The 19,127-nt window shown below is 35.8% G+C and overlaps 1 protein-coding gene across 1 annotated transcript; it reads right to left on the reverse strand.

The window, feature by feature from the left end:
• Positions 1-4,740: 4,740 nt before the first annotated feature.
• Positions 4,741-17,336, reverse strand: LOC113096983 (uncharacterized). The gene is made up of 3 exons (XM_026262209.1): positions 17,284-17,336; positions 8,538-8,653; positions 4,741-7,595 (listed from the first exon to the last, which is right to left on the reverse strand). Exons 2-3 carry the CDS (start codon positions 8,643-8,645, stop codon positions 5,658-5,660), a joined length of 2,046 nt encoding a protein of 681 aa, XP_026117994.1. The 5' UTR covers positions 8,646-8,653; positions 17,284-17,336; the 3' UTR covers positions 4,741-5,657.
• Positions 17,337-19,127: the final 1,791 nt, after the last annotated feature.

Here is a 19,127-nt window from a genome sequence, read left to right on the forward strand (position 1 = left end):
TTGGCACGCTGTCAGTTTCCTCTTTGGTCTGCGATGAATTTTTCACTGCGTGAGAACATGGTGTGTAGTGTGAGAGCAGAATTATTTGTCAGAGTTAGCAACAGTAACTATGGAAGGTGGGTCTTTGCGAACATTCAAGTACTCAAAGCAAAAGTGATCATTACTTAAATTAAAAGTCAAAACTTATGATAGATCTCTCGTTAAGGTATCTCAGTATTACTATTTTTATGATAAGTTCAGTTCTTTAAAGGTACTGTTTTTTTTTTTTTCATGAACAAAATAGCCCATTAAATACTGTGTTCTGGTACCCAACTTGTCTTACAAGAGAAACAAATAAGGATCAGTTGCAAAGCTACATGACAGTATATCTTGAATCAGCATTTTCTAAATACATCTTAAGTGGAACAATAATTAGTGATTTTGAAAACAACATTGAAAAAAAAAAAAAAAGAAAGCACAATAATAAAATGTTTTGACAGTAATTGGGGGAGGAACTCCATCTTTGATTTAATTATAATTTCAGCAGAATCTTGAATACTTACTGTGATTGTTTTTTGTATGTCTGTGTAGAGAAGATGAACGATTGAAACATTTCCCACATGCAGTGCAGTCATACAGATTCTCTCCAGTGTGGATCCTCTGGTGCAGTTTTAAACACTTTGCTGTAGTAAAAGTCTTTTCACACTCAAAGCACATGTGCTCTCTCACACCAGTATGTGTTTTCTGATGTTCTTTTAAAATGGGAAAATATGAAAACCTCTTTCCACACTGATTACATGAGAACAGTTTCTCTCCTGTATGAATTCTCATATGGGTTATAAGGCTTTCTTTTCGTGTGAAACTCCTCCCGCACTGACCACATGTGTGTGGTTTCTCTCCAGTGTGGATGTTTATGTGTACCTTAAGGCTTAGCAATTGTGTGAAGCTCTTCCCACATTTATCACAAGCGAATGGTTTCTCTCCCGTGTGAATTCTCATATGAACATCAAGATTATATTTGCTTGTGAAACTTTTTCCACACTGATGGCAGGTGAAAGATTTCTTGGCTCCTCTTGACTTTAAAGCATTCTGTTTGGATTTAGAACAACTGAAAGATTCTCCTCCAGTTTTGACATGATTTTTCTTTTCAACTTCACTCAATTCTTTGTTCGCTTCAATTTCTTCAATAAAATCTGAAATAAAAGCAACAACAGTTTATTTGTAAGTAAAAAAAAAAAAAAGGAGAAATGTGAAAAAAGTGAACCGCACCACAACAAATTCCCGACAGTAAACTGCTGTTGCATTCTATTTATGACTGTGACGGCCCAAGTGGTTTTGACACACAAGAGTGGTAATCTGAATGCATCATTCGCTTGCCACACACATCTATATGTAGCCACATGCTCTTGCACACGCATACATCTAAACCAAGAACATTTCTTTAAGGTTAATCTTCATTTAAATGTCCCTGTTTGTCATTCGCATTCAGTTCATAATAACGACCCAGAACAAACAATATTCTTTAATTCTTTATTGTTAATCTTGCACATTTACAATTACAATTCATCTTTATATACAGGTGCTGGTCATATAATTAGAATATCATCAAAACGTTGATTTCAATAATTCCATTCAAAAAGTGAAACTTGTATATCATATTCATTCATTAGACACAGACTCATATATTTACGGAAGCGTATTGTATTCACTTGAGAAAAAAAAATCTACTCTGTTTTTCTGAATTAACGAGTTAAATATCTCAGAATTACGAGATAATTTTTCATGAAAAAAAAGCTTTTGCTCTGTTTTCTGAATTAACGAGTTAATTATCTCAGAATTACGAGATAATTTTTCATGGAAAAAAAAGGTTTTGCTCTGTTTTTCTGAATTAACGAGTTAATTATCTCAGAATTACGAGATAATTTTTCATGAAAAAAAAAGGTTTTGCTCTGTTTTTCTGAATTAACGAGTTAATTATCTCAGAATTACAAGATAATTTTTCATGGAAAAAAAAGTTTTTGCTCTGTTTTTCTGAATAAAGAGTTAATTATCTCAGAATTATGAGATACATTTTTCATTAAAAATATATATTTTGATCTGTTTTTCTGAATTAATGAGATCCCTTAAAAACCTGCCAGGGGCTCTATTTTAGCTGGATTGCATGGAAGTAAACATGTCCCGCCTTTCAAGTTTAATACGGTTTTATTTTACTTTGGGTTTGAGACATTGGGAGATACTGCTGTCTTTAAGCAATATAAATGGTATTGTTATTAGTGCATCAACTTTGCGCAGGCACCTCAAGACTTTGCGCCTGTTCAGACGAAAAGAACATTCTGATCTGCTTGACATTGCTGTGTTTCTCCAGGACCAGTTGAACCGATATGGTATGCTTCACGGATATAAGATGATGCATCTGAAATGCATTCAGGCTGGCTACGTGGTGACACAAGAGACAATCAGGCAATTGTTGAAAATACTGGATCCCCATGGAGTGCAACTGAGGCGCCGGAAACGTCTTCGGCGACGTTTATATCATAATCCAGGCCCGAACTTTTTATGGCATGTTGATTCATATGATAAACTCAAACCATATGGGATCTGCATCAATGGTGCAATCGACGGGTTTTCAAGAATGACGATATGGCTACATGCATACTCTACAAGTAGTGATCCCAAGGTCATCGCTGGATACTTTATTGATGCGGTGTCATCAAGGAATGGGACAGCCACTCGAATTCGCTCAGACTTAGGGACAGAGAATTGTTACATGGAACAGATGCAGATGTTCTTGAGACATGATCATACGGACTATTCAAGAAATTGCTATTTGTATGGCTCAAGCAATCATAACCAACGGATAGAGCATTGGTGGGGATTTTTGAGGAAGCAGCATGCACAGTTCTGGATCAGCCTATTTCAAGATCTAAAAGATTCAGACGACTTCTCTGGTGACTTCCTAGACAAAAGTCTAATACAGTTCACATGTCTTGAAATAATAGAGGTAAGAAATGTGCTTTAGACATGTAAATTGTGATATGCTAGTCAGCTATAGATTTTGTCAATACACCAAAATGTTTTGGAGCATAATTATCTAATTTCATAGGTCTAACAACTGTTTCATAACAGAAGCAAATGGGCGATAACCATTAGTTATTTAATTATATTATTAAATTAATTTGTAGATTACAAATTATATGTAGATTTTTCCTACATATAGTTGAATTTTACAGAGATAAGTGGATCTCAGTGTAAGTAGTTAGAATTAGCAGCAGCCTACATCTACAACAATAAAGTGCAACACAAACATTAATTCAGCTATAATATTAATCCTGTTATATGGATGTTGCACAAACTGCTATCTAATATCAACTTAAAAACATCATAATAGTAAAACACTGACAAGGAATATTTACCGTTATACGAGTAGCCCATTTTTGTTTATATCATTCTGGTACTTGTATGTTCATTTTGGTGAAAGAAAATTGTTTCTCTGCATTAATGGGACACATATAACCCTGATCATATAACACAGATCTTAACATACAGAGATTTATTGTTTTCAAATATAGAATTTAATATGCATGAAACTGAGAAATGGCTCTACTGTATCATACTGGACCATATGCATTTATTTTGCCTGCAGGTGGTATTGTGGACTAATTTTCTTACTTTCCCACTCTTTTCCTTTATATTTAGAGAGAACTGCAGGATGTTGTTCACCTCTGGAACACTCACAGAATTCACCCATCCAGAAATGCTGTGTCTCCAGGTGGACGTCCAGCGATGATGTACACCCTACCCCAACTTTTTGGTGGTAGGGAGTACCTTAAAGAGGCTTCCCAACAGAAGATACAGGCTTGTAGGGAGGAATGTCGGGAGAGAGGACCATATCCTTGTGATAATATAGTGTTTGACATTTGTTGCCTTGCCATGGCAGAAAACAGTCTTCATCCACCAACCTCTCCAGAGGAAGCCATTGATCTTTACATGTTCTTACGTGCTTACATACGTACCCAAATTTAAAAAGTTGTTCTACTGGATCAAATGATTGAATGTGAGCACCTTCTCATAGCCAAAAGAAAAAAAACAGATTTGCAGTTTGGACGGAAAAGGTTATATACCATGACATTCACTGTAAATGTTTGACAGAAGTACTATGTTTAAGCAATCAATAATAAACTCTTTTATAATTGACATCTCCCAACTGAGCTCCATACCATCTCTTTTTTTATTCATCATTATGTAAAAAGTACATCTCAACCACAGAACTGGGAACAATCCTGTACCTGCAAATGAAAAGTATCACATGTTGCCATTGTCAAAAATGGCACATTTGTCCTTATGGTGGAACTATTTCGTATCACCAGATGTGGTCTGACACACTTTGGGCTCATAGTAAACAGGGCAACCTACATGATGTTTGGATCGCCTTTAAATCAAACATATGATTGTATCTTGTAATCATGTGTCTCTGGGCTGCACATAAAGCACTTTTTTTTTTTTACACAATTATTTGGCATCATATAAATAAACCAGTGCAGTGCAACATTTTCCCCCCTGTGTGATTTACTGTGCATGTAGGAAATAGGCCTATTTGGTAAATTTGGTAATGTAGAGATGACTGTTTAAATATGTTGTCTAAAGAGTGCTGGTGAATGCAGGAACTGCAGTGCAGTTGTCAAAACTCAGTAATTCTACTGTGTGTGACAAGATCCATGTGTGTTATCTGCAGTAAAGACTTGATTTGTTTGAAAACATCCGTACAAAACAAGAGAGAAACCTGTGCTTTTTATTTGTAAAAAGCAGAACACCTTCTAATGTACAGTGCTGTATGTTAGAACAGATTGCCAAACACTGCCAATAATAAGATTTAACATAAGCTGACATTACCTCAGGGTCCAAGTTAATTATAATTTCTCAATGAAAATGCAACTTTACAAGACAATTTCTTTTAAATTGTCCCAAAAAGTATGCTCCTAAACTGCTAACAGAAATGATGGCTTGCATAAAAGTACATTTAAAATATTGGAACATGTATCTAAATCACTTAAAAATGAAAATGTATCCACATGCATTTATAACATACATTGTGTAAAATGCTTATAATTGTTTTTTGGTTAAGTGGACCTTAAAAGTATATTAACAAAATGTTCAGCCAGTCGATGTTTCTACAGACAGTTTAAGTCTGGTAATAACAGCAACTGCATATGAAACGTTGCAAAACATGTTGCCATTGTCAAAATGGCAATTTTCTTCTTATGGTGGAACTATTCAGCATGACCAAATGTGATTTGACACACTTTGGGCCCACTGCAAACAGGGCAACCTAAATGGTCCTGTATCATTATCATTAAATCAAACTGATTATTGTTTCTTGTTACCATGTGTAAATGTTTCTATGGGCTGGATATATTCGGAGTCCATCAACAAAATGTTCTTCAGCCAGTAAACATGTTTCCACAGTAAGTTTGGTAATGACATTCTGGATAAAACTGAAGAAAAACATAAAATAAAAAATAAATCACCCTGCGCTCATAATGCACCACCTAAGTTAAATACTTCCCCTATGTGCTCTGTCTCACATTTACACACTATTTAAAGGTTAACAGATGGCACTGATAAGGCTATAACTGGGCAAGAGGGAAGAGTGTGTACTGTACATGTGAGTGAGTGAGACACTATGCAATGTCCATTGCATAGAAGTTGCTGGACAGTATAGCCCCCATTTCAGCTCGGAGGTCAGGATAGCTGTTGTAAGTTGATGGCAGCTCTAAAGTTGGGCCACAAGTATGTGCAATAGGCCGCCTTGATAACCCTTCCAAAGGGGTGAATATGACTTGAATGTCTTTAATGCAGATGACATCAGACCCTGTCACGAATCTCAACATCTTCCGGAGGCCTATCTCATCCAGTCCCCTGATGTATTGATGTAAAAATCGCAAACTTTGGTTCTCAGCTGGAGTAGCTGGAGAGGCCGTGATCAACCTTAATACCTTTCGGGTTGATGGTTTAAGATCCTCATACATCTTCTGCATATCCAGCACACTGGGGAAGAATTCCCTGAGAGTTGGTCCTGCGACTGCTGCAATGTTATCCAGTGCATATTTTGGTTGCTGGATTATTTGCTTGTGGGCAACTTGGAGAAGTACAGCTTTCAAGTTCTCTTGTGTTGGTACTGTTCTTACTCCCATGCGATCCATAAGATCAAGAAGTTCATCTTTATCATCACCATCAAGGGCGTCTTGCAAAGCAGTGGACAAGAGATCGCGCTCAGACTGACTAAGATACAACATTAGTGAGTCAAACAATAAATCAGGTGAGACAGTGTGTTCACCAAATGTGATTGCTGCTGTAAAAGCTTGAGCCAGCCGAGAAGGAAAATATCCATGGTCCTTTAATCCCTTGACCATTATCCTACCAACAGATTTCCATTCTTCCTCTTGCCATTTTGGGGATAGTGATGGCACCCTCACATCTGCACCCTCTGCTGCACAGTCTAAAAACTCTGTCCAGAAGGCAGCATATACATCCCTGGACACGCCATCAGCATCTGCCCCCATTTCATGAATGAAGCTGTATTTCACAGTGTAGGACATCATCGCTTCATCCTTGAATTGGATAATCAGTTCCTCCAAGAGATTGACTCTGTGGAGTTTCACTGTCACATGCAACAGTTCATAAGGAGGACTTAATGGGCCAGCAGACACGGTGTCAGAATGGACAGTAGTTGAGCTATTGGCGTCGATGTTTATCTGGGCCTCTTCTATAGGCTCATGTAAGATTGTGTCATCAAGATCTTCTAAAAATGGTCCACCTTGCAAAGGGCCAAAAATGACCTCCGATGTATCACACAAAGATGTAAGATCAACAATCTCTACAGCAGTAGAGACAAAAGCTTCCACAGTGTGTGTCTGCTGTTCACTGTCATGTGGTTTTTGTGTCATCTGCTTATTATCTTCTGTTGTGTTTTTCTGTCGCTCATTTACACTCGCTGCATCTGTCTGTTCATCAGTTCCTTCTGTCGTCTCTGTGAATACTTCATCTCCATTTGTCAGGTGCTCTGTGAACAAGTAAAATCTTAAAATCCCCAATTTTTGTGTTTCATAGAGCTCTCCCACACTAACACCCTCATCAAGGTATGCTTCCTGAAAGTCAACAATGCTGTGACTGAACTCTTCCCACTTTCCCTTTCTCGATTTCTCATTGGGGAAAAATAGCTTTTTAGCTTGTGATAGAATCTCTGTTTTTGTGGCTTTCTTGGAAATATCAAGAACTCTGGTTCCTCCACCATTGCGTTTTCTCACTTGTTTCTTGTTGTGTATCCATCCTAGTTCTATTTTCCTTGTCATCTTCATGGCCCTTTTGTTATTTCTCAGATGCATCTTTGTTGGCTGCATAGAATGCTCCTCCTCAAAATCTTGATCTGCGTCTTTATTGCTTGTCAATGTGCCCAACTTTCTTCTAAGTTTTTCAAATAAGGACAGTCTTTTTAGATCATCTCCACCTTTTCTCTGTTTTTCCATACAGAAACGCCTTGTAGCAATCCTATCACCATATGCTGGAATGTAAGCAGTCATAGTGGCATCATCTATTTCTCCAACTACCGAGCGGTCAATCTGTAATGAAAACAAAACAATACAGTAAGACATATTGGTTATCTTAAATCTAAGAGATGGCTATATTTCCATATGAGTGAAAATTAATTTCTTAGCGGTAGCTGCAAATCAGCAATTTATTTATATTTTTCTTCACTTGCTTGTTTCTTTTTTCACATGGGAATAAAAAGGAGCTAAAATATTAAGTAATTTAAAACAAAAACTGCTGTCTAAAAAATTTTTGTAACCATAACAATGAAGTTTGAGTGACATAATGATGCTGAAAATACAGTGTATTAACAGTGAAAACCCTTGACATCAAAGTTAGGCAGGGGACTGATTACTTTTATGTATTCCTCTTTAATTATTTAACCATTTACCTCAATTACAAGAAGAGCACTTCTCTCATATATTACTGCTATTATTTACTCCATAATATTGCTATTCCATATTGATTCCATACTTCAGCTCCCAACGAAGGCCTGTGCTGGCATCTAAACATTACTCCATCCTTTTAAAACGATATCAAATCAAAACAAAATGGAAAGCAGTAATTGTTACGGCACAATTTTTTATATTGTGTATTTATTTATTTCAAACAGCAATTTGTTTGTCATTTATTATTTCAAATCAGAACTTTGCCCGAATATATAATGGTGATGCTACTGCACGTTACAGTCTAACTACTGTTACTTGTTTATGTAGGGTAGAGACAAAAATATAGAGTGAATTGACTCCTAAAGATACCTATAAACCTTATTTTACAAGGCTAGAATAGGGAAGACATGAATGCATTGTTGGGAGAGGCAGGTGTGCTTGTCATAAAAAAAAAATCGAAAGCACTGGCACTAAATGTGATAGGGTTACAATTTATGATGATTACTTGTATAATCTGCTGAGATTCAGTAAAATGTAAAACAATTAAAATAATTTTTTTGCAGGAATGAATGTGCTGTCACCTACATGATCTTGCTGCATTTTCTGTATATTTTCCTCAGGAATCCCTCGGCTCTGAAGAAACATCCACAGACCATCATCTTGTGGGAGGGGGGTATTTGAAGATGTAGCCATAGCTGGCCCTGAACAAATGTCGGAAAAAGTCAGCATTTATGTAAATATGTGTTGCACCACAAATATAAACAGATATAGGACTGTACCCTCAAAATTGTAATATCTTTAAATATCTCAAAAATGTATTTCTGCATTTTTTACGAGAACATTAATAAAGGCCAAGAGTGTGAAAACGTTGCTAAAAATGTATGTTTCATGTATCAACTGTATAGATAGGCAACTATAGGCCTTTCTTATCACTTGGAAGTCAAACTGTCTTTAGCATTTGAATGTGCTCACCTTTAACAGTAACATTACTCAAATCATAGAGAAGGCTAGACTCAAGAACTCAAGGTCAATAGTGTTAAGACAAAGGCTATATGTACTCATTTATATGTGATTCACTGCACAACCGGAATCTAGTTCCTGAAAAATATATAACTTGCTTTGGAAAGCTTCAAAAAGCTGGCTTTGTTTCCAAATTATTAAATGCATCAAGTAAACAGTTTTGCAAAATATCAACAAATAAAACAATAACAGGACACACAAAAACCAAACCAAAAGAGAAGGCACAACTAAAGAAACCGAAGCAATGTCAGAATATATTCAACATTATTATTGGTGTAGCACACTGAACACTATACTAAACGTCCATGCAAAACTTAATCGAAATAGTATCCCTGCTGGCTCTGAAACTGGCAAAGTTCTGAATGTGTTTACTGTTATGTAATGTCGCGATGTTCAACGTGCTGCATGTACTGGGGATTTCTGATGTGACTTTTTCCCTCCCCCTGACAGCAGCCTCTCTGTGTTCGAGGACCTCTCGATTTACAACTTAAGCACTAAAGTTACAGCAAATAGCGTGGTTTACTTATCCTGAAAGGAAGGTGGTTAACGTAATATCTCTAAAAAAATAAAAAGAAATCACACGTAATTATCCCCTCGACCTTAAAAGTTAAGGTTCCTTTTGCTTACTAACGGTACAAATATTAGCTTATCATTACATAATTTAGCCTACCAGCTGCAGTTGATGGTGGAACTTAAGTTAACGTAGTTAGCAAAAAAATATGCCCGTAACTTTAACGTTACATGTTTATAAACAGCTATTCTAACCTCGTTGTACATGTCGTCAAGCGAACAGTTAGCAGACATAATTTGACATTAACATGTAACTATAATAACTTAGCTATCTTACCTGCACTGAACCCATGTACATGTAGGCCTGGCACTGTTGTTGTTATCGGAGGGTCAGGCTGATTTGCAACAGCAACTTTGGCCTGACGTTACTCCGTGCAGGTGAAAGCTTCTGGTAGGATTTTGGGGGATCTCGTTAATTCAGAAAAAAAAATTCATGAAGATTATTCTCATAATTCTGAGATAATTAACTCATTAATTCAGAAAAACAGAGCAAAAACTTTATTTTCATGAAAAATTATCTCGTAATTCTGAGATAATTAACTCGTTAATTCATTAAAACAGAGTAGATTTTTTTTTCTCAAGTGAATGCAATACGCTTCCGTATATATTTTTTAATGTTTATTTCTTTTAATTTTGATGATTATAACTGACAACTAAGGAAAATCCCAAATTCTGTATCTCAGAAAATTTGAATATTGTGAAAAGGTTCAATATTTTCAGACACCTGGTGCCACACTCTAATCAGCTAATTAACTCAAAACACCTGCAAATGACTTTAAATGGTCTCTCAGTCTAGTTCTGTAGGCTACACAGTCATGGGGAAGACTGCTGACTTGACAGTTGTCCAAAAGACGACCACTGACACATTGCAGAAGGAGGGCAAGACACAAAAGGTCATTCCAAAAGAGGCTGGCTGTTCACAGAGCTCATTAATAGAGAAGCAAAGGAAAGGAAAAGATGTGGTAGAAAAAAAGTGTACAAGCAATAGGGATAACCACACCCTGGAGAAGATTGTGAAACAAAACACATTAAAAAATGTGGGGGAGATTCACAAAGAGTGGACTGCAGCTGGAGTCAGTGCTTCAAGAACCACTAGGCACAGACGCATGCAAGACATGGGTTTCAGCTTCGCATTCCTTTGTGTCAAGCCACTTTTGAACAACAGACAGTGTCAGAAGCGTCTCGCCTCAAACAGGACTGGACTGCTACTGAGTGGCCCAAAGTTACGTTCCCTGATGAAAGTAAATTTTATCCCTGTTCATAATTGGCCAGCAAACTCGCCTGACCTTAACCCCATAGAAAATCTATGGGGTATTGGGAAGAGGAAAATGAAATTATGCCAGACCCAAGAATGCAGAAGAGCTGAAGGCCACTATCAGAGACACCTGGGCTCTCATAACACCTGAGCAGTGCCACAGACTGATCCACTCCATGCCACACCGCATTGCTGTAGTAATTCAGGCAAAAGGAACCCCAACTAAGTATTGAGTGCTGTACATGCTCATACTTTTCAAGTTAAATACTTTCAGTTGGCCAAGATTTCTAAAAATCCTTTCTTTTAATTGGTCTTAAGTAATATTCTGATTTTCCTTAATTGTCAGTTATAATCAACCAAATTAAAATAAATTCGAAATGTATCAGTCTGTGTGCACTGAATGCATATAATATAGTTTCACTTTTTGAATGAAATTAGTGAAATAAATCTACATGTTAATGGAACAGGCTATCAAGTGCACGTAATTGCGTCATTACGTCAGTGAAAAGGTCCTTTTGAATAACGCTGTGAATGGTATAATATTAACGTTAAATTACTTTGGACAACTTAACTAGTTATTTATAAAAGAAATGCCGGTGACGCATCCAAGCTAACAATTGTTAAATGACAGGTCTGGTTAAATTAGCCATCAATAACGTAATTTGTATTTGTATAATTTACAATATCAATATGGTAGTAATTTGTACTGGCATTTTAACATTAAACTTTACTTATATTTCCTACAGTTATAACAAATGTTTGGTAACGTAAATAAAAACCGTTAACGGTCAGACTCCGCTAACGTTTGAAATTTTTGAACAAGATAGCAAAGCTGTGCGCATAGAGGATTGTGGGTTATTTGAGATTGCGAAGAGCGCGATGGCTACACGTATGCATCCTTTCCTGTGTATGGGATATTTTTCGAACGAAGGACTCCTCCGATGGATGTGAAATACTGGCTTCCAAGGATCCTTCCTTGTCATTGAGAAACGCCTCCTCACCCCTCCTCATCACTACATCTGATGGATTTATTTACAAAAACTTATCACTTGCACTACTGTTTGTTCATCCAGAAACACTGAGTAATCCATTTGCACACCGTATTATTTTCTTTGCACTTTACTGTCCATTGCAATAGTGTAAATTATGTTCATATGTTCATAGTTCTGCCTATAGTGTACATACACTTTTATATAATCCATCTTTATAGTATGTTCATAGATCACTGTATATCATGCTGATAGTATTTAAAATCTGTAAACTATGTCCATAATACTTATCTGTAGTCATTGTACATTTGTAACATTGTAGACCTTGTATATTCTGTACTTACTGCTTATTGCACTTCTGGTTAGATGCTAACTATATTTATTTGCCTTGTACCTTACATGTGCAGTGACAATAAAGTTGAATCTAATCTAATATGCATTATAAGACAATTGAAATTATATTTTGAAACTCATAAGAAAACACAATGATATAAGCAAAATGGCATACAAGAATAAAACTTTTTGATATTGTTCTTTAGGCAGGAACTCCAAAATTGTTTTAAAGTTAAGGTGCTGAGTAGACTGAAGTTGGCCTCAGGTGGTTGTGATGTGGGATGTGTTTCCCATACATATACTTATTTTTGGAGATCTACACTATTTTAAAAATAAATGAATGATTTTGCAAAAGGCTTTGTTGAATAAACATGAACACGTACTGCACATTTAATAATAATATTAATTCCTAACATTTATATGTTTAAATATCAAAACGAGACAGGTGTTTTTATATTGCTGTATTTCTGAAGGATGACTGAAGGAAGACTGATAAAGCAGCGTGTGTGAGCTCAGCGCTGCTTTGTTTCCAGCTGTTATTGGGGAAACCTCTATTTCTCGCACTTTAAAGCATCTCCTGCTTAACATTTCTTCCATGTTTTATTTTTAATAGTAAATCCCCTTTGTTTACCAAAAAATAAAGTTTGCTTAATTTTCAATATTTAAAAGAAAATATAAATGAATGTTTTATGCCTTCATTTGATAACCAGAAAAATGTAAATACACAGCAGGATTCTGAGGGGAAAAAACATTTAATAAGGTTATTTTAAGAAAAATTATAAATGTTGTTTTTATGCATTTAAATAATTACACATGCAAAAAAAAAAAAATCAAAAATATGGTAAAAAAAGAAAAGAAAATCCATAGCGCCCTAAACGTAATTTATTTTAAACTTTTAATAAATTGCTGTGAAAATGTATAAGTGGTTATGATTTAAATTAATTAGACATGCTTTTTGATTAATACAGTTACATTTAACCATAAGAATGGAGCTGAGAAAAAAATTAAACAGAAAAAAATGGAATCCAGAAAAATTAAAATGGAAAACGGAATTTGGAAAAAAAATATTATCTAAAAAATTTAAAATGTAAAGTAATAAGTAGTGAAGTTACTTTTCAAATGCAGTAACTAGTAAAGTAATCTCATTACAATTTACATAACTAGTAACTAATTAAATTTTTTGAGTAACTACCCCAACACTGGTCCCCAGTGATTTTCATATTCTTTTTTTTTTCTACTATCAAAAGTCAATGGGCTCCTGCAACTTTTTGGTTACCCACATTCTACAAAATATATTCTTTTGTCCAACGCAAGGGTAAATAATGACTTTATAGAACCTAAATGACTATAATTTATTAAAATTGTTGGGTGAACGGTCTGCCCCTTTAATGACAAGCGGCAGAATGTTTAGTACGGTCCCTTCAAGAACTGGACGCATCTGTTTTTCTTTCAACTGTTTACTTTCGCTTTAGATATTAACTGTGTTTCTATGTAAATAGCTTGTGTTTTTGACCGTATTAGCCCAATAAGTTTCTAATTAAAGGTTTTTTAATACTTGTTGAAATTCTCTTCACATGCCGATGCCAATCATTAAGTTAAGTGGTTTAAATGTATTTATATATTATGTGGAAGGCGTAGGACCAAGAAATCTAAGTCCAATCAAAACGTCCGAGCGTTTTAAATAGCTTTCCTACCTGCCTGTCAACGTATGTATTTGCATACCTCTGTGCACCCTGTTCGCAGGGGTTTACTTCACATCAGAACATGGAATGGAACTGGGAACCACTGATTTAACCGGCAGATGATGCAGCGAGCACACCTCTGAGATATGCTAGTTTTGTGAGTTTGTATATAGGAGCAACGGAAACAAAGTTTCCTTACTTTAGCAAAGGAAAATCAGTCTCATCATGGGTTATATTAAAATGCGACATATCTAAATTTTTTCTATACAATTCACAATTTTTTTGTCCAAGTTGCTAAATGGTGCAACTAAAACGATTAGCACATTTTTATGCTTTTGTTTCATTTGATGTTTCTCATATGCAATAGAAACATCAGCTCTTATTAGTTGGGTAATGGGGTGGTTACACCGGCATAAAAAAAAAAAAAATGGCTGCAGGATTTAGTTACAGTCTGGAGCCCTGCAGTAAAAAGTAGACAATTGTGTTAGTGTTGGGCGATATGGTCATTTTTCAGATCATCATATTGTCAGCCTGTGAGAAAAAAGATGTACTTTCAAACATACTGACTAACTAACCTTAAATATAAAAATACTGTATTTAAAATGGCTAGTAAAGATGGACGCAACTCTCATATCACGCACCCTTTGAAAAATTTGCCGCATCTGCACACACAAGTCATCAGTCTAAATGTCAACAGTGAAAATCAATAGTAGATTTCACTTACAGTTTAACACTAATATTGGGCAAAAAAACATGTTAAATAGAAAGTATTCAAAACAGGTAAGTTGATATATTTGGAGTAACATTGAATTGAACTGCTGTATCAGTCATACATCGCTGTGGACCGGGAGTGAACTTATCATCCATAGTTGTTCTCACGTAGTCCTACATCTAGAGTTGTTCCGATTCCGATACTAGTATCGGAAATATCTCCGATACCACAACAAATTCTGGCATCGGCATCGGCGAGTACATGAACCCATATACCGATCCGATACCATTTTCTTAAAAAAGAGCTAGTTATGACCGCAAGCTTTGCCTAACCGCTGCACGGTTCTTCTTCGCTGCTCAAAATGCATTGAAAACACAGGAAGTTGTGCTGTGTTGCCACAAGCAACCCCTGTTTAGAGCAGCGAAGAAGAAATGAAAACGCGTTAGCAGCCCTTATCTATATATGACTGGATCACTCATCACATTCTAAACTGCCAAAAGACAGTGAAGCCGCTACTATATTATAGATCAGTGGTTAGCAGTATGTCTCTGTAGTACCGGTAGTTACAGACTCTCGAGTATATTCAGTACCGGCAACTGCGTTCAGTCGCTTCCGTGTAAGTCAAAACGCAGGGCTCCAGACAGTAGCCGAATATATACTAGTGTCTGTGAATATTAAACTGCAAAATACTATTTAAATATTACTCCCGCAAAATCTACATCTCTGTGGGTGACTGGCACAGATGCGCGAGAGCTCGCTGTTTTGTAGTCTCTGCTGTGTGTCATGAGGACACGAACGCATAAACCGTCACTTCATGAGAATTTACCGTTTCATTTGAGAATACTGTCATATCATAAACACAGACACTCAAAGATCTTCATGGCAGCCCATTAAAATACATGTTTGGTTTACATGAGTAAATTGACAATATATAAAGCTACTGTTGTAGCCTACAGTAATAATAATACATCTCTATAATAATAATAATTATGCCTAGATGGTTGCTTGTTTTTTACTTGTTTTTTACTTGTTAGAGATTATCTGATTAATAGATCTTTTTTTTATATTCCTAGACTTATTTGTTGCAGTTTTTTTATACAGTTATATTGTAAAACTTAAATACCTTTTTTAGTTTGCGGTGTTAGATTTTTGGCTGCATTTGAAGTTCTTTTTTGCATAAGAAAATAAATAATACTGTCAAATTCATGTTAGATAATAAAAATACTGTAATAAATACAGTAGTTCACCATGTATTTGTTCATGTTTTATTGAGGGATCTGTCTGAAGCACACCATAAAAAAATTCTAGCAATTTACACAGGGCTAGTAGTATATACAGCTGTATATACAGATATACACCCAGGTATCGGATCAGTACTCGGTATCGGCCGATACCCTGAGCCCAGGTATCGGAATCGGTATCGGGAAGAGAAAAAGGGTATCGGAACATCTCTACCTACATCATCACCACATAGTGTGCATTATAAGTGATCAAAGTAAAAAGTGTATCATTGAAGGATTTTAAGGTTTTAAACTGGCTCTACCATCAAGAAAAGACAAGCATTTCACATATAGGCCATCCATACTTTTCACCATCAAAAGACAGCAGGTGCATAAACAATTTTTTTATTGTTTATCGTATGTAGTTCTGAGATATGAGGAGCATATTTGGATTTTTTCAGATACATTAAGGTAAGTGCACAAAGGTCTCTCTCACACTCTCTTTTTCTCTCTCACACACACTATAATTTGCTGTTATACTCCATATAACTCCATATACAAGCCAGAAACTAAGCTTTTTTTTTTTGCACAGGCCTATCTAAAGGGTTAATGGTCCCACCTAGTGATCAACTGTAAAAATACTACTTGCCAAAAGGGAAAACCACAAACAATAAAGAATGCATGATTTTAGTGTGTCATGGCTTTGCAATAATAAAAATGTTGTTATAATGTAAGTCAATGGGGCAAAAACAGCCACAAACAATAAATGAGGGAGAAAAAAATTAAATCTAATGCTGCACAAAATCTAACAATGCATCAAAGCCAATGTTGTCACTAATCTTTGACATGCCCAAGACAAGATAAAAGGTAAAAAAAAATATCCAGGCCACAATCACTTTTTATATTGAAAATCATTTTGTGTTTTTTTCCCCCCAAATCAGTGACAATTTATGAACTTGGTAATTAAAGAGTTAAAATCTTGGATTTAAAAAAAAAACATTTGGTAGTTTTGATCGGGACTGAGGTTGATTAATAGATTTATGCACAAAAAAAAATAGAAAAAAATATTTATCTGATACATTTTTAAAGCAGTTTAATTTAGTGGATGTTTTCATTCCACGAACACAACGAAAGGGTAGTGAATTTGCCCATAGTGTATTGTTAAGTTTCAGAAAATTTTTAAAGCATTTTCCCAAAATATGTGTCAAAATAAGATTTGTAACCAAAAATCATTCCATTTGCTGAAACACAGAGAGAAAGTTGCGGCCAAAATAAGACTCATGTCAGCTTGTCTATGGTCTCTTAATGCTGAATAAACAACAAGAATGTTTCCCTTGATTTCCCAATGATTTACAAGCTGAAGAAGTTCACACTATTGCCAAAGGTCAGGGCCAGTCTGCAGATTTGAGTTGACAAAATCTATAGAAAATCAGTTGACTTAACTTAAAATGACAACCATCAGTTAATATTTAAAGTCTGTTTATGAAGTATTTACATAGACATTCAGTGTGGAAGAGCTTAAAGAGAGCACAATGAGCTTATAGACCAACCTCCTTGTTCCTCGTGTTTTATTCTCCAGGTTTCTGGTTCCTCGTGTTTTATTCTCCAGGTTTCTGGTTCCTCGTGTTTTATTCTCCAGGTTTCTGGTTCCTCGTGTTTTATTTTCCAGGTTTCTGGTTCCTCGTGTTTTATTCTCCAGGTTTCTGGTTCCTCGTGTTTTATTCTCAAGGTTTCTGGTTCCTCGTGTTTTATTCTCCAGGTTTCTGGTTCATTCGTGTTCTCTTCACTCTCCTCTTTAAACTCCATCTTCACAGCAGCAGATCTCAGTTCAGATGATACTCCTCAAAATATTCCTGCCAGCTTCAAATCTTAAAGACTGTGAGGATGAAAATATCACAGGTATTTGTTGATTTCTAAAACTGTACTTTTCTATTTACAGAAACAATATTTCTAACCGTTTGTATTAAACCAGCATCACGACAAAACAACAGAGAGCGCGGTGAAACGAATCTTCTTCTTCTGAGATTTAATGTTGTTTGGCAAAAAGACGTGTGTGATATTAGCGCCACCCGCTGGACTGGAGAGTGAAGCGAGTGAAACCGTTTTTTGTCTCTCATACCAAATATTTTTACTCTTCCAACAAAATATAAAACAAAGCAAACCCAAGTCAACATAGAATACAGGTTTTATCCCCGTCAAGAACTAATATGTCTGAAAATGTCAGTGTATTTTCTTATTTTCTTCTCACTGCAATCTGGTGTTGTTTTATTAATGTATTTTTACTTTGTTAATTTCAAAGAGGAGCTCAATACAGCACTGAAGTTCTCACAAGAGAAACATCAATACAATGAAAAAAATGAAAAGAGGGTTTTAGAAAACAGTTCAGCACATCAAGGTGAGGAACCCGAATCCAGAGTCATTTCCATTACAGCTGCAGATCAGTATACAGTTATAATCTCATATATTTAGTATAATGGATTACACATGATTATTTCTGTAAATCCAATCAGTAATGTGATTCTGGATCTATTATATTTCAGTCTCTGAGTTTATCTCAGATATGAATGATGTGATTGTGTTAATTGAGAGGAGTGAAATGAATGTGGTTTGATTTCAGTCTCAAGCTGAGCACACAGAGCATCATTAAACAGCAGTTTGAGAAGCTTCATCAGTTTCACAGAATGAAGAATCAACATCTTATTTTAATAATTTATCCCAGAATTCAATATGCTTGACTTTCCATTTTCAATCTAACGAAAGACACAGATTAAAAGACTAGGTTATTTGATCAGATTGACAGAAACATTTCTACACACACACATACACACAGAAAAAAAGTTTTTGGGTTTTACTGACAGGGAACATGTTAGCTAAAAAATGTTAGCCTGTGATGGACAAACCTGGCAAAGAATTACAGATGAGAAAGAGGATCTGTTGGCAGAAGAATTGGAGGTTAATTGGGTGACATCACAACTTCCCATTTTTTTTCAACAAAGCCACAGCAGAGCATGATGAGATGCAAGCATTAAGAAATGCTGTCAGAAGTGGCTGGTCTAAAGAGAGATCTGTACTACCAAGATCAATTCAACCCTACTGGACATTCAGAAAGGAAATCAGCTTTGCTGGCAGTTTGTTTTGCAAGGCCAATAAGCACAATTATGACATTATGGCCAAATATGTCGAAACAAATTGAAGAGACAGTGTTCAAATGCATGGTCTGTAATGAGAATAAGAATAACAACCCAAAAGACAACTGAGAAAGTAACTGTGCAAACTGTAAAGACTCTGGGAAATTACCCATATTTTGCACTACGCAAGTCCTGATTTTGCTGAGTTAGATGTGTTCCTAGGTCAACATATTTTGTTGACCCTGGAACAACATTTTACTCCAAAA

This window comes from Carassius auratus, unplaced genomic scaffold (genome assembly GCF_003368295.1).
Source record: "Carassius auratus strain Wakin unplaced genomic scaffold, ASM336829v1 scaf_tig00216060, whole genome shotgun sequence".
Lineage (NCBI taxonomy): Eukaryota > Metazoa > Chordata > Actinopteri > Cypriniformes > Cyprinidae > Carassius > Carassius auratus.

Excerpts from the sequence above, each read along its gene's own strand:
- LOC113096983 (XM_026262209.1), bottom strand. The coding sequence starts at position 8,645 with ATGGCTACATCTTCAAATACCCCCCTCCCACAAGATGATGGTCTGTGG. Across the intron at positions 7,596-8,537 it reads AGAAAATGCAGCAAGATCAT|ATTGACCGCTCGGTAGTTGG; the intron begins GTAGGTGACAGC and ends TTTTCATTACAG.